The sequence below is a fragment of the Cornus florida genome, unplaced genomic scaffold, assembly GCF_030987335.1.
Source record: "Cornus florida cultivar Cherokee Brave unplaced genomic scaffold, ASM3098733v1 CherokeeBrave_3.0.0_Hap2_Chr10, whole genome shotgun sequence".
Taxonomy (NCBI): domain Eukaryota; kingdom Viridiplantae; phylum Streptophyta; class Magnoliopsida; order Cornales; family Cornaceae; genus Cornus; species Cornus florida.
The window spans coordinates 96,462,414-96,482,281 of NW_026775580.1; the positions used below are offsets into that span (position 1 = coordinate 96,462,414).

The following is a 19,868-nucleotide window of genomic DNA, read 5'->3' on the forward strand; positions in this document are numbered from 1 at the left end:
ATTAAAATATTAGCATAAATGAGTAATTCAGAGTTTTAAACTAAGAGGATTGTATAATTTCGATACTAATATTATGTTGGGCCACGTCATCAACTTTTGATACTCAATGGCTATGACCGACATTTTTTGGTTAAAGAATATTACACACACATGTATATAAGGTATATATGGATCATCACAAGAAATCTTAGGTTGTTCTAATACAAAAAACAGGATGTTTGTAAGCGTCCAATTACTAATTGGAATTAAATGCAAGTTTAGATGGGTGACAATGAAATAATTAATTTGCCTTATCAACTTATAGATTAAATTTAAATTGAAATAAAGGCAATTGTGAGGACTTATAGGGTACAGAAAGGAACCCACATGTGAATATTAAATTCCTTGCTGTTATTTTGTAAATATATTGATGAACATATTTAAAATTATGAGCTTTTAGTTTGCTATTTTAAGAAGGAAATTATGATTGAAACATCATTGATAATTTTAATAAGGACTAAAAGAGTCATAGTTGACCTTAATTTGAGAATTAACTAGCCTTAATTGTTCATAATTAGTGAGATGGACACCGTGTTCATTCCTATTAAAAATTAAAAAAAAAACTTGCGAGATTATCAACATTTTACTCTTCCGCCGAATCTCTTCTCTAAAATTCACATACCTCACTTCTGCTTTATTTAAATTTAACATTTTCAAATTCAATTGTAACAGAATTTCAAAATGGAGTTCATCAAAATGATGACATGACTGAATTTAAATCAGAAATTGAGACCTGTCGAGTTCAAGAAATAAATTTAATTGGAGAGGGTCTTCATGTAATAAATCACCGTATCTATTACTATTAATTTTTTTTTTCCGGGTAAGATCTATTACTATTAAAGGGATAAGAGTAAAGAAATGCAACTAGCTTGCCAACTAACCATTAATGCTTGAGCAGTTGAGCTTGTTAGGATTTGTCGATCTTGGCTAGAATTTTAATTTTTTTTGTAGGATTTGTCAGTGTTAAGTACTATCTATCTCCTTAATGATCATAATAAAGTGGTATTGCGATGAAAATTAAAAAGTTGGATGAAACACTTAAATCACACAATGTTCGGACTGTTTGGTTAGGTAATTCGTCATCCACATAAAACAATAACCCACTTTGACCTCAATCATATCACATGAACCACCAATAGAAAAGTTTTTAAGCTTTATTACCATGTGGTATTAATTATTAACCACACTATTTCGTACCAATGGTCTAAAGCAATATATAGTTGCCAATTTTTTACTTTAGTTGTTCAAAAATAATACTTAGTCTGAATTTGGTTTGACAATTGGTGTTCACAAATTATAATTGTGTCAAGTTGAAAGTTTAAGAAGAAGATTGCAGAGGCCGTTTTGGGCTCTTCTTCCCCAACCCATAATCATGTGCTTCCATCACAATGACTTGGGGCTTTGTTGGGACTGAGAGACCACCATGTATATAGAGCCTGAGAGTACCTGCCTTCTTGAAAGCTCTCTGGATTCCCTCAGTGTAAGCAGAATTCAATAAGAGGTCTTCTTATAAGAATGCAATTCAAACCTCTTATAGTTCTGCTACCTGGAAATACATGCCATCAGTTAAAGCATATTATAATATCATGCGGTCGACTCAAATGTGGCCGGTTTAATAATCATGTCAACAATTCTTGAATATGAACACGACCTATGTCACGACCCAAATATGGCCATGAGGTAACCTAGAACATGCCCCAAACAATCATATAAAACACCCACAACGTCCTTAGAATTGGCTACTATAAGGTGGCCAAAAAGGAAGCATTAAGCGTCCTGGGTACACGCCCAATCCCCTAGCCACATAAACAGTCCCAATACCCATCACGAGTTCTACCAAGTTGAAAATGGTGCTAATAATTACATGCCAAAACATAAGATGCTACCAATGGCACATAGCCTCAATGTACATCCTAGTATCATTTACATCAAGGGCACTTCATTGTGAACAATATACAATGGGTTATCCAACATGGTGTTTTTATTAAACGGTTACACGGTAACCTGTTTAATTTAAATGAGTCATGTTAGTTAGTTATGAGTCGTGATGTATTTATTTCATTTACCTCCCTCTAGTCTTGGCGGTGGCTGACGTTGACCAACAGATTTTGCAGACATTATCAGTTTAAAATTTTAAAAGCCCAAGTTTGCTCCATTTATCACGCAAATTTACAAAAGTGCCATTGTCTTGATAGAAACAGTATACTTCTAATCCAAACAGGCATTTATCGCCATTATCATCTTTAATCATCTCCGTGTTCTTCATCTCTCCTTAAAAACCCTAATTTTTGAAGACCCATTTGATTTCAAAATTACAAAAGCCACCATGCCCAATAGCAGCGCCACAAATGTCTTCACCTTCGATGGTGGCAATGGGATTGTGGCACTACCCCTCCAACAAACTCTATCAAAATCGGCGGTGCCTGTGATACCCCTCGTTTCTAGAGCTACGGGTGATCAAGTCCGAGCACAGATCCGAGGAATACCAAACAATTAATATATAAACAAGCAGGAATAAAATAAAATTAAAAAAAAAACTAAATTAATAATAAAGAATTATGCGCTGAAAGAAACTAAAATAAAAATCCCCAAACTTTGAATAATAAATTAATGTTATTTAAATCCTCCAAATCTGTACAACTCGGGAATCCATTTAGTGGATCCCTAATAATTCCAATTGATAAATAAATTTACAGTAAAAAAAAAAAATCAAAACTAAAATAAGAAAAGAAATCCTATGTAGTCGAAAGAATGAGTGACTGTATCTGCATCACCACGATCAAGCCCTAAGCCCGATACTCACGAACACCTGAAAAATAAAGGTAGGTCAGGCCCACATGCAAGTTCCATTCTACTACCCTCCGTACATAAACCCGATACGCAGATACATCCTAGATAGCTCGGCAATATCTAAAATAGTTCATATATATATATACACACACTAAATGATGCTCACTAGCCTATAACACAGTTCAGCCTGAGTAGAAGGTGACATAGAAACACGCTTTCCAGCGGCCAAGTACCTAGACCTACCAAGGAACATCAGCTATATCTAACTATCCAACCTTTGCGATATACGCACCCTAACCGAGATCAGGAGACTCAAGTTCGTATCACGGCACCATAAGTATATATATAAATTCCTTTCTAGTGCAGAAAGATAAAAACAAATAACCATTGTGTCGTTCAACCGTTTTAGCTGACAGGACATGCATCCATGTAGGATTTAACTGTTTTAGTTAATCCATTCCTTATGTATGAATGGGTTGGAATTAGCGTTTTGATCTAATCCGCCCCTCCGTATGTCACCGTCCCATACCGGTACATACATGCATATGATCCACATATGATGCACATTCAAATGAATATCAAATATATCCAGAAACCAGCATAATAGAAAACAGATATTATTAAAATCTCATCATGCATCCAGTATATGATTATAATCATAAAACTTCCATTTAAATTGCTAAAGCATAATCAATAATTTAAATCATCCATATCCATATAATTGAATGAACAGTAATTTTAGCAGTTCCTCAATTAACCTATATAGCATGACATAATAATATTCAGAATTTTAACCTGAACATATTACATTAAAATTCCCAACCAATACTTCCATTTTGGTTTATTTTAACTTACTAGAACAACCTAACAATTTAAATCCTCCTCAATCTTTAACGGCATGCAACATAACATTTAAATTTCATTACGTCTAATTTATCCTCCAATAATCCCAGAGTATAACATAATGATACACAGAAAATATGAGCTGAGCACATTATATGAAATTCCAGACCAGTCCATTTAGATCACTAAATCAAAACTGGCAATAACATCTAAAGTTCATGTGGTCAATAACCATATCTTAAACCAATACTTTTGGTCTTTATTAAGTTATATACATCCGTTATATAACATCAAATAAGAAATTTCACAGTTCGTTTAGGTTGCTAAACAAATTAACAACTTCATCCTTCCTCCATCTTTAACAGTATGCATAATCACATGTTTATTTTTCATGATCCACCTTTTAAGGTTAGTACACTAGCTTATACTAACTAGTTTCAAGCTTTAATAGGTTAATTTTAAACCTTTAAAACCTCCCACAACTTTCCCAAAATCACATCCAAGTCCCTGAAACCCAGAAAATCGCCTGAAAACACCCGTAGGTGTTAGCAACCAAGGGAGCCGGCTCTGGAAACCCTTGGAGCCGGCTCCTAAGCTTATAGAGCCGGCTCTTCCTCATGAAGAGCCTGCTCTCTCTTCATGGGAGCCGGCTCCCATCATTAGGGAGCCTGCTCTCTCCCTGAGAGCCGTCTCTGCTTGCCTCTGCTTCGTCCGTTCATCCCCTTCACTTCCGACGAAGATTCCAGTCACTATCCCAATTGTTTTTAAACTTCTTAGGGTCTAATTTAAATCTAAACAATCCTAGAAACTCCTCACATTCCATTAGGAAATAATTTACAGAAGTTTAATACATAATCCAAAACAGTTTATGCACGAACCGATTTCAGTTATTTAAAACCGGCAAAATTCCAAGTCTCTGTCTGAATTGTTTTTTTAAACTTCTTAGGGTCTAATTTAGATCCAAACAGTCCTAGAAACTCTTTAAAATCCTTTATGAATTGTTTGACAAAAGCTTAGCGACAATCGAAACAGTTAAGACCAAAATAGTTACAGTTTAAACAAAGGCACACTACAGATTACAGTTTGATTTAATCATGCATAACACATCCGTTTTAATGTTTAATTAACTTCCTGGAGACCATTTAGAATGCACAGAACACAAGTTTACAGGAGAGGAATAGACTAAAACTTGCTTTAAGATTCCGGTTTGAAACTTTCATCGCCGTTGCTAAATTCTGCAACGAACTGTAGACTACCTGCAACTTTCCCACTGTTCCAGTTTTATTCCACAAGCCATCGACTCTTTCTTCCTTGATCCCACCTTCAATCCATGGCTGCAATCCTAATTGATTCTCTCAATTTCCCTCTGTTTTTCCTTCTCAAGAAACCCCTCTGTTTTTCCTCTCATAAACCCTTACGTGAATTGAGTTTTAATTTCCTCACCTTAGCAGACGTATAAGATTTATATATATACGTCCCAACCTTAAGTCAAATTATATAACCGTATATTTATAAGATTTACGTAAAACCTAATTTAAGTGAGCGACTACACGAAAATAAAACCCTAAATCTAAATAATAAATACAACACACCTAAATTATATAAGTTACCAAAAATTACACGTCAATTAAGTCACTAATAATTAAAATTTTAAATTAACCAATAATTAAATTAAAAACAATTACAATGAATTTTAACAAACACAATTATCAATTGAGCAAATAAAAACCATTAAACACATAGCCAGATAAATCATATTTAAATGCACATAAATCAACTAATCAAAAAAATGCACATAAAATAAATAAAGAAATTTCAGTTATATCCTTTTAAAAACTAGGGGTATTACAGTGCCACTACCACATTCGCCACCCCATAACCATCTCCAACACCACCGGTAACAAAAAGTACGGAATGCAAATTATCCACAATCAAGATCCAACAAAAAATAAAAAAACACAACCATCACTTGTACACCACTACCAACGTACCAACGCCACAACTTTCTCATTTGTAGTGTTATCTCTACCACCTTATCCTGGTGCCACCGATGGCTTTAGTAAGATCATATTATTTTGTGTTGAAATCAAGGTGAATCAGATGAGGAAGTACATGAGCATTGTGGTAACCTTGTGGGTAAATGTGAGGCACTGGAAGCTACCATGTTGGCAGGTTACTAGTGCACTATCCCACATCATCTTGGTATGGTGAAAGTGAATTGCTTATATGTACTAATGTCGTCTCCAAATGGTATGAGGTATTTTAGGGTAAAATCCAAGAACAAAATCGTGTGGGGTAGGGCTCAAAACAGACATATCATACAATGTGGTGGGGTGAGTCATTACAAATGATATCATAGCCAAAGCCCAGTTGGAAGTGTGGCCAACGAGGATGTTAGACCCATAAGGGGATGATTGTGGTGACCTTAAGTTACCATTTTGCTGGGTAAGGTGGATGTAAAATGTTTAAATGTGTTAGTGCTATCTCCAAATGGCAAATGGTATGAGGTCTTTTTGGGTAAACCCAAGAACAAAACAGTGTGGACTCAAGCACAAAGCAGACGATATCATATCATGTGGTGGAGTAAGTCGTTATAAGTATAATGATTTGTTGCAGTATAAACAATCTCATGAGTCTTCTAATGTCGACGTCGTAATCGCTGTTGGCTACACCTTCACAGACATCGTTGTTGAGCACCATCCTTCACTAATACCTAGTGTAAATATATATACGGACTTCGATCGTCTTCTTTGTTTAATGATGTGTTGTTGAGAACCGCCACAAATGTCTTCGCCTTCGATGAGGCGGGACAAGCGGTGATGGCAATGGGGATTGTGGATTCGACGCATGTTAATATGGAGGGCACCATATGAATATACTATTTTATACATTATGTATTATAATGACAAATCTTGTACTTTAAACATATAGGCAAAATGATAATTTCATTCAAATGGTTAATAGTGTTAGTTGATTGTCACTACAGAGAGAGGTAAATGAAATTATGAAATATGACCGGATCTATGTGGGATATAGACAAATTTCAAGAGAGGTAAATAAAATTTACCCGAATAAAAGTAGAATAAAAAATTTGAGATTAAAAAAAACAAAATTTATTTTGATAGTCCATTTTTTGGAAATTCATTCAATCGCTTAACGCGCGAGGCCATGTCAAGTCAATGAAGTCACCAAAAGTCCACTCTCTGGCTTTTATAATTGACTGTACCAGTATGCTGGAACTTCGACTCTGCAAATGCTCTCTCTACGACTACATCTGTAGCTTCGACTCTGCAAATACACACTCTCTTTCTACACGTGTATATATATATAGTTCAGAAGCAGCTGTTGAAGTCTTTTTCAGTGATTGTTATGTCAATCTTAGTGTCGATCAATGTTTTCTCTCCGATCTTTGCTTTGATTCCATGTCGTCAAAGACTTGACCTAATGTGAAATCTTGAAGATTGGGTCTCCGCAGCCGTCCGATTCCCATAACTCAAAGAGGAGTTTGGTTTTCCGTTGGCCCCTAATAACCCTAGGTGAGATCTCTGCCTTTCAATTCAATCCTTGTACATCTCTATAGATACATGTATGTGTGTGATCAATGCATGCACGAACATAAAATTACAATTTTGTTCAACTATATCTGATTATTTGTATACATTATAGTAACGTATATATGTATACATTTGTAAGCCATCAGTCTCGCTTTCCCTTGTTGATCTTCTGATTTTAGAGATTAATTCATCTATATATATCTATTGATCAGAGAAATGCCTCAATTTCTTGACATACTGCGATGTATTCTTTGCTGCAATGACGAAGATGATGAAGAAACTAGAAATAGGAATACATACTGTGAGTTGGATAGACCAGTAATAACCCAATCACATGCACAGACAGATTATGACACATTTCGAAGCCGCTTTCCTCCAACTTATCACTGCAGCACTTCCTCGAAATCACCACCTCCAACATCGTCTTCAACTTCTTCTGGGACACATTCATCTTCCTCGAAACCACCTCCACCTACCAATAAGCCGACTTTGACTAAGGCTTCACCTAATCTGACAAATCAGCAGACAAAGACCAATTACGTTCGGGTTGATAAGGGTGCATCGCCGATTTACGTGATTCCTGAGGATATAAAAAGTTTGATTGAGAAAGATATTGTGCCTGGAGTTCTCAGGAAGCCTTTGTCTGCATCGACATACAAGGATTACTTTGAGGCTCTACTTTATGCTGAGGACTACTACCATGAGGTAATGAAAGCAGTAGTCAGTATACATATACACATATTATATGCTAGTACTAATTATTGTCAGTTCTGCCATAAACCGGATATGTGCCTCTGTATACTGTAATCTAAAAGGCAGGATATGAAGCCATGCAATTATATTTTAACTCATGAGGACATTTGATGTGAAACATGTTTACCAAAAAACAGACATTTGATGCGAAACAATCTTCAGTTGAAAATAAACTAGGTCCAAATGGTTTCAATATAGGTGGTCCATTGCTTCGGATTAAATCTCTTGGTCTTGTCAGTAAAAAAATGCGTTTACAAAACTATCGCTTTACCCTACTAGCTGTAGGTTAAACTATCTTGACACACCTGTATGTGCAAGAACTTGATCCTAAACCACCAAAAAGAAACTGATGGTTGCTCAATGCAATCTTCAAAAGTATTGAAAAAAATGGAGGAAAAAACTTAAGAAAGAAAGTCTATTTGATTTGAGAAAATGAGGTACTGCACAAGTACAAATTGAACGATGACCAGCTTGGTATCTGGGGTTTGGGGAATTGTTCACTTGAGTTGGCGACGTCATGTTGACAAGGCTGGTAAACTTTGCTTTGGAGAAACGTTATGACTTTAAAATTAGGAGTTTGATAGTTGATCACATAATTGGAATGCTTCAAATCAGGTGTTATAAGTTATTTTTTCTAATTGCAAGTTTGTTCCATAAGTGAAATAAGAAGCATCTCCACATGTGCACATGAATTTCTATTAGGTGTGTCACCTTTTATATTTTTTGACACTTGAACTGAAATTGCGGTTCTAATGATTATCGCCTGATTAATTTTCCTTTTTTTAGCATCAAAACTTCTAGTTGTGGGGTTTGTATTACTAGGTCCCCTTAGTTGAACCTTCTCCTGTGCCGTTTCATCCTATGCCTTACATCGCTTATTCAACAATTACGTTACAACATACATCGTTGTTTGACATGATGATGCTGCATTTTGTCATGAGGCTGTTGCACTAGCGATACAGGAGGGGTGCACAGGATCCCCTTCACAGGGGGATCCGGATTCCCCTTAGTTGTTGCTATAGCAGTTGTAGATTGGAGTTTCTTGGGTGGATTCTTGTTTATGCTGACCGGCCAAACACTCCCTGGATCCAATATCTATTCAATGGGATTAAGATTTCAATCTGAAACCTGCTGCTCTGAAAATAAAATTCTAACAACCCGTTTAATTTTTTTATCCCCATTACTACTAATTTTGGATGGATGTCTCCTATAAAATGACAATTTATCTGGAACAATGACGCACATCCAGAAGTCATATGGAAACCAAATAATTCTAATGCCTTTACACGAACTTAAAGTGTGTCCTTTCAATTCTTCTATTATGACATTGATGGGATTGATATTTGGATTTCATTATAGAACATCGTTAAGGTTTTTTTGATTATTTGTTTGTATTATAGTAACGTATATATGTATACATTTGTAAGCCATCAGTCTCGCTTTCCCTTCTCGATCTTCTGATTTTAGAGATTAATTCATCTATATATATCTATTGATCAGAGAAAGGCCTCAATTTCTTGACATACTGCAATGCATTCTTTGCTGCAACGACGAAGATCATGAAGAAACTAGAAATAGGAATACATACTCTGAGTTGGATAGACCAATAATAACCCAATCAGATGCACAGACCAATTATGACACATTTCGAAGCCGCTTTCCTCCAACTTATCACTGCAGCACTCTGATCTTCAACCAATCAGATGCACACCAAAACTATTCGAATTCATCCAAGTTCCCCCGGACATCAGTCACTCCCACTGATCACACCTGCAGAGGGATCAGTAACGATTACTCAACTTCGTTTGCCAGACCCAATGTTGCTATAGATTCAGGAGTTAATGGCAAAAACTCGGTTTCAATTAAGCCAGGGAGTAGTGGTGTTGAAAGAATTTCGGAGAAGCCCCGGGAAATTTCTCGGTCTTTGCCTCCATCACCCTCCCTATCACACGTGTCTCAAAGCAGGACCACAAACCCTGTGATCAATAAACCAAGTGAGCAAGGTTTGCCACGCAATGCATCTCCGTTTTCCTCTAAACCATCTCCATCTTTGTCTGAGCCGCCTGCTTATTCCTCTAAACAATCACAGCATTTGTCTTCTTCTGGACGGCATTCATCACTCCCCAAACCAACTCCAACATCGTCTTCAACTTCTTATGGAGCACCTTCATCTTCCTCGAAACCACCACCTCCAGGTGCACAGACCGATTATGACACATTTCGAAGCCGCTTTCCTCCTTCAACTTATTACTGCAGCACTTCCTCGAAACCACCACCTCCAACATCGTCTTCAACTTCTTACGGGACACCTTCATCTTCCTCAAAACCACCACCTCCAGATGCACAGACTGATTATGACACATTTCGAAGCCGCTTTCCTCCTTCAACTTATCAGATGGGATTGATATTTGGATTTCATTATAGACCATTGTTAAGGTTTTTTGGCTTCATCTTTACAGGATTGATATCTTCTCGAGGATGATTCTAGACATGCCTCAGTTCAATATTATTGGATGCCATAACATACATCTTGGCTCATTTTGCTGTCTTTTGGAAATTCAGTCAATGAATTTTTCTATGGATATATTTAGAATTTTTTTTTTGATAAGTGAATATATTTAGATTATTCATCACTTGGATGAGGCAATTTTTAAAAATAGGTTCATTGCGTCAGCACTTAATGTCTTAGTGTTGGCAAATTTTTGTTTTCAAAACTCTCGCATTTTAGTTTTCCTTTTTTATGAACCTAAGTATCTAGTGAATTAGAAATTTAGAATGTCATAGTAAAGACGTTCATAACATTGAAGATGCGCTGGTGAGTTAAGTTGGTTTTGAACAGTGATTGTACTCACATTCAGGACGTAAAAATGTTTCAAAAACATGTTTTATATATATATAAGAAAAAAGAGGGCGATTTTGATTCCCTATAAAGCTCTGGGTGAGGGGAAAGGATCCTATTATTCTTAGAGATGGATCTTTATTGGAATGAAGACCCCAATTTAAGGCTTTTATTTTATTTTCTTTTGTTTTGGGGGGTAAGGGTGGGGATGGGGGTGGGCTTCCAGAGGTAGATCCACTCCTGGTGATCATATCCCGACAATAAAAGAGTTTCTCATATATTTGGGAATGTCTATCCGTATTTTTCTAATCATTCGCAATGCTTCATCATCTCTTTTCTTTATATAAATATAATGCTTCTACACTAGCAAGGAATCTTTAGTTTCAAAATGGGACAAGTATATTGCAATGGTTGCCACACTATTAATACTTCTTGTAGTTTTTTGCGTGGTGGTACGGAATAAAACATGTTTTTATTTGGATCAGAAATGGGACGGATTCGAGATGGAGAATGTGACTCTGAAACTGCATGCAGCAGCAATTTATGCTAAGAAAGGCAAATACAAAGACTTGAATAAGTTGGATGAAAAAGATGATAAGATCTTTGTAGCATTTGAGATTGACTCCATTCCTGAGAGGCGGCCATTCCTTTTATCTAGGGACTTTGCCTCTGTAAGGCCTTCAGGCCGAAATGTCGAGCCATTTCAGGTTAGCTTTCTGAACTTTTGAGGATATATCACATTTTAGATTACAGATTAAGCACATGGGTGTCTTGGTATGTCAATTTACTTTATCTTTGGTTGAAGGTTTAGAAATGACTGGAGTCATAATAAAATTTCTGTTTTGTATTTTAAAATTTACTAATCCATAGCAGAAGGCATTTGCATTGAGTGTCTGATATTATTTATCGTTTTGCGTCAAGACTTAGAAAAATATATACTCTATATTGAAGCAGCCAGCTTGTCATGAAATTGACCTATGGTCACGTGTCACATCAGAAAGTTTGAACATATACTTCTGTTTTCTATTGGACTCACATGATGGACTACTGCTATGTGAACACATAATCACTTCTACATGGAACTGTGCTTCACTGAGCCACAGATTAAAGATCAAGTATTCTAGACACTTGAAGAACTTCTCATGAGAAATTAATAGTCCCAATACCAATTAGTAATATTTTTGTTTTGTAAGCCATTCTTGCTTGTTCGGTTTAGTTTCTTTGAAACAATTTTCATGAATTGAAAAACAATTTCTGATAACTACAAAAGCAGTTATCTTCAAATGAGGTATTCTTGTAACCAGTTTTCATAAACTGTCAACTAAACACTTGTAAAAAAAAAAAAAAAAATCTGTCAACTAAACAAATTTAAACTATTCTTAGAAAAGTGAACTATTTCTAAAGTAAACAAATTAAAAGCTGTTTCTTTTTCTTTCTTTCTTTTTTTTTTTTTTTTTTTTAATTTTTTTATGGGATCCGTTGTGGTAGCGGAAATACACGAATATAAAGATCCAATGAATTACAATAATGTTTTACACGCAACACAAAATATAACGTGGTTCGGCCCAAATCGGCTTACATCCACAGATGAGAAGAGATTCTACTATGATTTGTAGAGATATTACAATAGAATACCAACATCGTATACATGCCTTTTCCCATGTACCACTCCACGAGCCTATCTCCTCGCTACTAGTGCTATCAATGTTTTTCCTACTCTACTAATCCATAAACTACCCTTACCCATCAATTCCCTCATGAGACTATATCTCTTTCAATGTCAAAGTCTAAACCCACAACTAAGGTATCTATTTATAGGGTTGTAGACTCACTTTGTTGGACAAGGATTACAATTCCATGTAGCCCAAGACTTGTCTAACAATAAATTACCCAACAAAATACAACTCTAAAATAGAAACTTAATTAAACTAGGAATTTGAGATACATGTCTCAACAACCTTCACCTTCGCTCAAATTCCATCCAACCAATCACTGTTTCCCATGGCATTGATCTAGACAATTCATTGCAGCTTCAATCTTGCACACAACCTGACAAGCTTAATAACTCTAGGGATTTTCACCCACATACCATACCTATAGCCGAGACTAATTTAGGGACTTTCATCTAAGGAGCCAGTTCCTCCTTACTCTTCGGTTGCCTGCCAAGAAATCACGATCCTTTTGCAAAACTGTGATGTGCACACTGTCTGTTGCTCGATCAGTCATTCTCCACCTTGACTACTCGAGCTCTATGTCATGTAATCCATTACGATTTCTAACCATTGTGACCAACCAAGCCGATTGACTTCACCTGCAACTAAATCCCATTGCGGCACCCGTTAAGACTCCTTATGTTTTTTTTGGATCTCTTTAACCTTTGAGGTAGCGAAAACACACGAATACAAAGATCCAATGAATTAAAATAATACAATCACACACAAACACAAGATTAGCGAAAACGCACGAATACAAAGATCCAATGAATTACAATATTGCAATCACACGGAAACACAAGATATAACGTGGTTCGGCCAAAACCGGCCTACATCAACATATGAGAAGAGATTCCACTCTGTTCATAGAGATACATTAGAATACCAATACTGTGAACATGCCTTTCACCATGTACCACTCCACAAGCCTGCCTCCTCGCTACCAGTGCCATCGGTGTTTTTCCTACTCTACTAACCCATAAACTATCTCTGTCCATCAATTACCTCATGAGAGTACATCTCTCTCAATCCCGTAAGTCTCTCTACCCACAACCTAGGTCCTATTTATAGGATTCTAGACCCACATTGTTAGACAAGGATTACAATTCTTTAGAGCCCAAGACTTGTCTAACAAGAAATTTCCTAACAATATACAACTCTAAAATAGAAACCTAATTAAACTAGGAATTTGAGACACGAGTCCCAACAATTGATTTCAATTGGTATAAATTGTAACGTTTATTTAAAGTTCTAATATATAGTGAAAGTTTGTTTATCCACAATGTTGTTTTACATTCTGCTTAAATGCTAAATAAGGTATTTCTATCCCGTAGCGGATAGTACACATTATCAATTGAACTTGAGGAAGATTTTCATTCTTATCAGAACTCAATCCCAAATTCTATGTTTTTGAATTTGATTAAACACATGGGGGCTTTCTGATATGAACTACTAACGAATTAGATTTTTGTTGAATTTGGATTTTTCCCTACTTGGGACTTCTATCAGTTCCTGAAAATATATTGAATGATAGAAGATATTACAGCCCTATTGTTGTTTTACATAATTTAGATATTCAACTTGCTTGTGTTTGAATCTCATTTCTTCATTACTCACTTTATCATTGGACTTAAAATTTGAATAGGGTATTATCTATCGTGTGGTGAAGAGTAATCTTGTATTAGTTGAATTTGGAGAAGATTTTCATTCTCAGCATTACTCAGCCTGCAAATATACTGTCAAATTCTCCTTCAATAGAGTTTGTTTAAAACGGGCTCACCAAGCAATTGCAGCTTCATCGGATCCTTTGTTCCTGAACTTCCTCTTCCCTGATGTACCTAGAAACAGTCTCACTGCCTTTCAAGTTCTTCCCATCAATCACAAACTTGATGCGGAGAAAGTCTCTGCTGTTCGTCAGATTTTAGGCCTCAAGAGTCCCCCACCTTATCTCGTGGAGGGCTCGCCCTCTGTAACTGGAATGGTTGTTAAAGAAGCTGTAGTCCAAATTTATAGGAGCTCCCCGTCTTGTCGGATTCTTATATGTGCGCCTATAAATCGGACATGTGATGTGCTCATGAGAGGCTTGAAGAAGGAGATTCCAGAGTCAGAATTGTTCAGAGCCAATGCTGCATTTCGGGAGTTGGATGAGGTGCCTCCTGACATCCTCACCTCCTGTCCCCTTAAAGGGGAGTGTTTTTCTTGTCCGTCGCTTCAGGAGCTCCAGAAATTCAAGGTGATTCTATCCACTTTCATGAGTAGCTTTCGGCTGCACAATGAAGGCATAATGGCTGGTCATTTTAGTCATATTTTTCTGGTGGATGCCTCGTCTGCCACCGAACCAGAGACTATGGTGGTTCTAGCTAATCTGGCAAATGAGAAGACTGCTGTAGTAATAACCGGTGCACCATGGAGGCATTCAAGCTGGGTCCGCTCAAAGATTGCGAGGGAGAATGGATTGATGACTTCATACTTTGAGAGGCTCTGCGAGAGCAAGCTGTACGAAAGTCTCAATCCCAAGTTTATAACACGACTGCAAGACTGAGGCAGAATTTCTGTCATTTTAGTTTCTCGAGTTCTTGCTAGCTAGCTAGCTACTCCATGAACAAAAGATGTGGTGCTGGTATATCCTTCAATGAATCTCTAACTTATTGTGTTTCTTGTGTAATGTGTGTGTATATATATGCATAGAGCTGAACTGACTTGAGTTCTGTACAGTGGATTTCTGATTTGCTCCATTCCATATTATATTTTGTGTTTAAATATAATATTATGCGCCTTAATTCTGTCTTTTCTGGACCATAAGTGCATATTGGTGATCGTTATTGAAAGAAAATAACTGACTTGAGTTCTGTACAGTGGATATCTGATTTGCTCCATTCCATATTGAGATATGATAAAGCCTTGGACCTCAGCTTCCGAATTATCGTCCGCATCTATCGTGATCTTGTCACATCAGCGCACTACAAAATGCCAGCCCATTACAAAATGCACGGGCATTGTAGCACCCCAAAATTTAAGTATAAGAAACTCTCAAATAGTACTAAAATATTGTAAGTGAGTCGTATGTTATCCACAATCATTTATGATTAAATCAATAATAGTGAATAATTTTTTTCAAAAATAATAATCTTATTACAAAATTCGTCGTTGAAAAACAACATCAAGATAAACATGTAGAAAATCATAAAGTCTCCATCTCTCCCATCAAGTCTCCTCTGTAAGCTAAAACCATGTGTACTTGAGAGTAATAAAAGGGTGAGCTCAAAGTTTTTTTTTTTTTTTTTTTGTCTCACACGCTAATTCGATGATGCTTATGTATTTATTTTTTGCACTTTATTTCAATTAATGCATTATCGTTTTCTTATCTTTAACTTACATGTTTTATTAATTTCTTGTCATTAGATTAGATGTTTTAAATTTTAGTAGATTAATTTTCAAAAATCACAAAACAATGTTTTTAATATTTTTACTCCTCTCGAAATAATAATTTGAATCTAAGTTCTAATACGAAATCTCAACTTGAATATAAGTTTGACCCTTCTTATCACTATATAATTTTAATAAAGTGATTGTAGAAAAATATTTTTGTACGAATTGAATTAAACAACGACAATATTCTAAAATTCAGTTCGTGAACTATCTACCTAAGTCAATCTAAGCGATGATATGTGACAGCCTAACACGTAACAGGGAGTCCCAAGCAAAGAAAACATAACTCCAAGCATTTACCCATATCTAAATACCCAATAACTTGTACCCCAGCAGTACTACAATTAACCTATCTAAACTTAAACGAAATCAATACAACCTAGGGTGATTTGTATAACTCGTGATTACGATCATTCTTTGACCGACATCCTAGCCCCAGTTACCTCAAGTAACAACAAATTTCATTGCCACACCCGCTTTCATTCTTAGTTTAGATATGATTCATTAATTACTCCAACTAATAATAGCACTCACCATTACATGCAATTATCTCAATAACAAGTCACATGTAATATCTCTTATACCTTTTTCTACACTTATATCCGTTCTAACCTTCAACCATAACACATACACAGTGATAGATTTCATTAATTACTATATTATATAAGGATAATACTGTTAGGTTTTTTGAATAAAACATAAAAGTTTTTAAAACTTTTTATTTGAAGAGGTGTGACCCCTTATAAGTAGTTGTGTCTATTTGCTAAGAGTGTGAAAATAGTTTATAAATATATGGTTATTCTAACAAATTTAAAAAGGTTCTTACTTCTCTTCTTCAGTTTTTCTTCTAAAAACTTATTCCTTTATTATTCAACCAAATACTATGTTATGTATATTCGATTATATATCTGAGTTTATGGGCAACATGACACTACAAGACTTAGTGATCGTCACTCTATGAACGTGCGCATAGAGGACATTGGAGTTGTATCTTGTAGTATTTCATAGTCTTCACAACTTGCACGTAGGGAGGCTGTAAAGGCTTTAGGACAGCGCACACTACGTGCCTCTCCATTACACAGGTCAGAAGTTTCTTTACTCTTCTCTTATTAATCTTATATATTTTACTGGCCTATTATTTTATATATTGTTTTATTTATACAATATTTATTGTAGTATGATTACACTGTGATATGAATATATAAGTGTTTTAGTCAAAGTGAATTTTAATAAGATTATATGAATGGACTTAAAAATGAGATTGTATAAAAATATCTAAAATCCCCAACATTCTAAAGCCTTTAAAATTTCCCTTTAAACATAAATGTATGTATTTCCATGCTGTTGATTAGTATTGCATGCGTTTTCATGTTTTTCAGTCTGAAATGAAAAGATAAGATGATGAATAGAATTCATGTGATGATATTGATAATTGTATGTTTCATATGTAATGGATTTTTTTTTTAGTCAGGCATGTTATGCGAATTATGTTGTTACTACATGTGAATGTGCCTGAAATTATATTTATGGTCATCGGAAAGGAATTGTTAGAAGAATGAAGTAGTTTTTCATCTTGAATTAGCAGCATAAGTCGTTTGAAAAAAAAAAAAAAAGAATCGCATCTAAAAAGAAATTCATATAAATATGAAACTCTTTTTCATTCTGGAATTTATTCTAAAAGAAATCATGTTCCAGAGTGGTTTGTTCAAGTTTCATATATGAGTTTAATAAGACAAATCATATAATTGAAGTTGCTTACGTCTCCCACTAAAAGTCACATCTCTTAGGAGAGTGGTATTCTGAAACTACATTACAGTTAGAAATCCAGGTATTTTTTTTTTTAGTAGTTTATTATCGTTAGTTTGGAAACCGCGTAAAGTTCCCTTTTTCGGTAGAGTTCATTCCCATTAAATTCAAATGCATTAACCGTCTTGTTTTTAGAAAAGTCGTGTTTTTTGGATTTTTGAATCTAAAAAGAAATAGTTAGTTATCGTTGGAGAAATTTCATAGAGAAAGTTTGGTTAGATATATCTATTGGATATCTATATATTCATATAGTTTTTTAATTGGTTAACATTAATATGAGTTGTGCATTGTTATAATTACAAAATTATTTTGGAAACTCTGAGTAGATGTGGGGAGACATTGATTAAATTACTTTAAAATATTATTACAGTGTGGTCTCTTACTATCAGATAATCTCTTACTAAAAATAAGAGACATAATTTATAACTGGTATTTGAATTAACGGAAACTCATCCGGAATATTTATTTCGTTACTAAAAATCGTGTCTTTTACAAATCTGTTTAAAACTGACACTCCTTTTTCATTTTGAATTCTAAAAGAAGTTTTATTCTCGAAGTTAATTACCATTGAATAAAAATATATATATATAAAAAATCATGTCTTTTAGAAAAGTAATCTAGTGAAACTAAATTATACAATATGTCCATATATGTTGTTAAACCTAATTACTACAATTTACTTTGATTGGGAGTGAGATTTTATTAATCTTATTGGATTATCCATCTCTGAAATTTTTTCTAAAATTTAAAAGAAAAAAGAAAAAAAAAATGATAACATATATATATATATATTTGCAGAGTGGTTAGAATTCATGCTACGTGATTGTATACGCATACATGTAAATATATAAATTTTATTTCACTGTTATTGATCCTATTTGGAATTTATTGTTAATGGTATGCAAATCTGAATTACAGAGGAGTTTGACTCAAATTAGTTTTCTAAGTTGAAAGGACCCAAATAAGAAGGGTGACTATGTTTTCTGTCCATCGTACAATTAGAAAAGTGACATCTCTTTAGAGAGAGAGGGGGGTATTTGAAAATTTAAATCTTCTTATTTTATATTCTATCCCAATTCACTAGAACTTTGTTTGTGTTACGAAAATTTCATAAAGTAGTCTTTAATTGTTTAGCTTGTATATCTAGTCTATGTAAGTGATTGTCGTATCATACTCATATGTAATGCAACTTTAGTGTTGTCATGACTCATGATATACATTATACAACATATATATTGTGATTTTTCTGGGAATCAAGTATATTGGATTGAACTTAATAAATGCTCTATGTAACTACTTTATGATACCTTGAAAATTTATATTATTGTACCAATGTGTGTATATATATATAAAGACGCAGATTGAGAAAACATTAGAAAAAATAATTCATAATGTTATTAATAATGTTTTCATGGATTAATATATACTAATCGAAATGTGCAGCACCCATATATTATATATAAAGAAATACATGCATATCACAAATCTTTTTTAGATACTGTATTAATATGCAATTTAAATAATATAGACTCTGTGTTATTAGGATAAGATGGTGAAAACTATCTGACATTGAATTTAGTAATAAAATTTTGTTGAATGTAATTATTTAATACCTTGAAATGTGGGGGTATATATAATGCAAAATTATATGTATCATTATTGTAAGAATTTTTGTGATGATGAGAATGCTCTTCTTTGGCATGAGTTAGATATTTTCAGAATGCTACTCTATGCAAAGGGAATGATTATAATTTTATTTCTAGAGAAAACATTTATGAATTAATCGTTGTGTTGTTCTAGCCTTTGAGATAGGTTAACAGTTGTTTCAAGTCAATGGCTAGCGGTACAAGTTGGAAGATGCATGCACTACAAAGATGAATTAAAATAAAAAGACCAAGTGTCTTTTCTTTCTAGGAGTGTAGTCCTAGAACTCTCTAGAGAAAGAAAATAATAATGAGACTGATGATATATGTCTTATTTTTCTAGGAGCGTAGTCCTAGAAGTGTCGAGGGGGATGGGCTTAAGCCTCAAGGGAGTCACCTTCGGAAGTAACCCGTCTTTTGTGATTGGAGATCCCATGAATTAGGTTCAACGGGTAGAAAC

The 19,868-nt window shown here is 34.8% G+C and overlaps 1 protein-coding gene across 2 annotated transcripts; it reads left to right on the plus strand.

Moving 5' to 3' along the window:
- Positions 1-6,879: 6,879 nt before the first annotated feature.
- Positions 6,880-15,318, plus strand: LOC132276085 (probable RNA helicase SDE3). Of its 2 annotated transcripts, XM_059777341.1 has the most exons (4): positions 6,882-7,208; positions 7,439-7,931; positions 11,304-11,525; positions 14,176-15,318. In XM_059777341.1, the coding sequence occupies exons 2-4, from the start codon at positions 7,443-7,445 to the stop codon at positions 15,070-15,072; spliced, it is 1,608 nt and encodes a 535-aa protein (XP_059633324.1). In that variant the 5' UTR covers positions 6,882-7,208; positions 7,439-7,442; the 3' UTR covers positions 15,073-15,318. The 2 variants fall into 2 exon arrangements, with proteins under 2 accessions (XP_059633325.1, XP_059633324.1); XM_059777342.1 differs by lacking the exon at positions 11,304-11,525 and having other exon boundaries at positions 6,880-7,208.
- Positions 15,319-19,868: the final 4,550 nt, after the last annotated feature.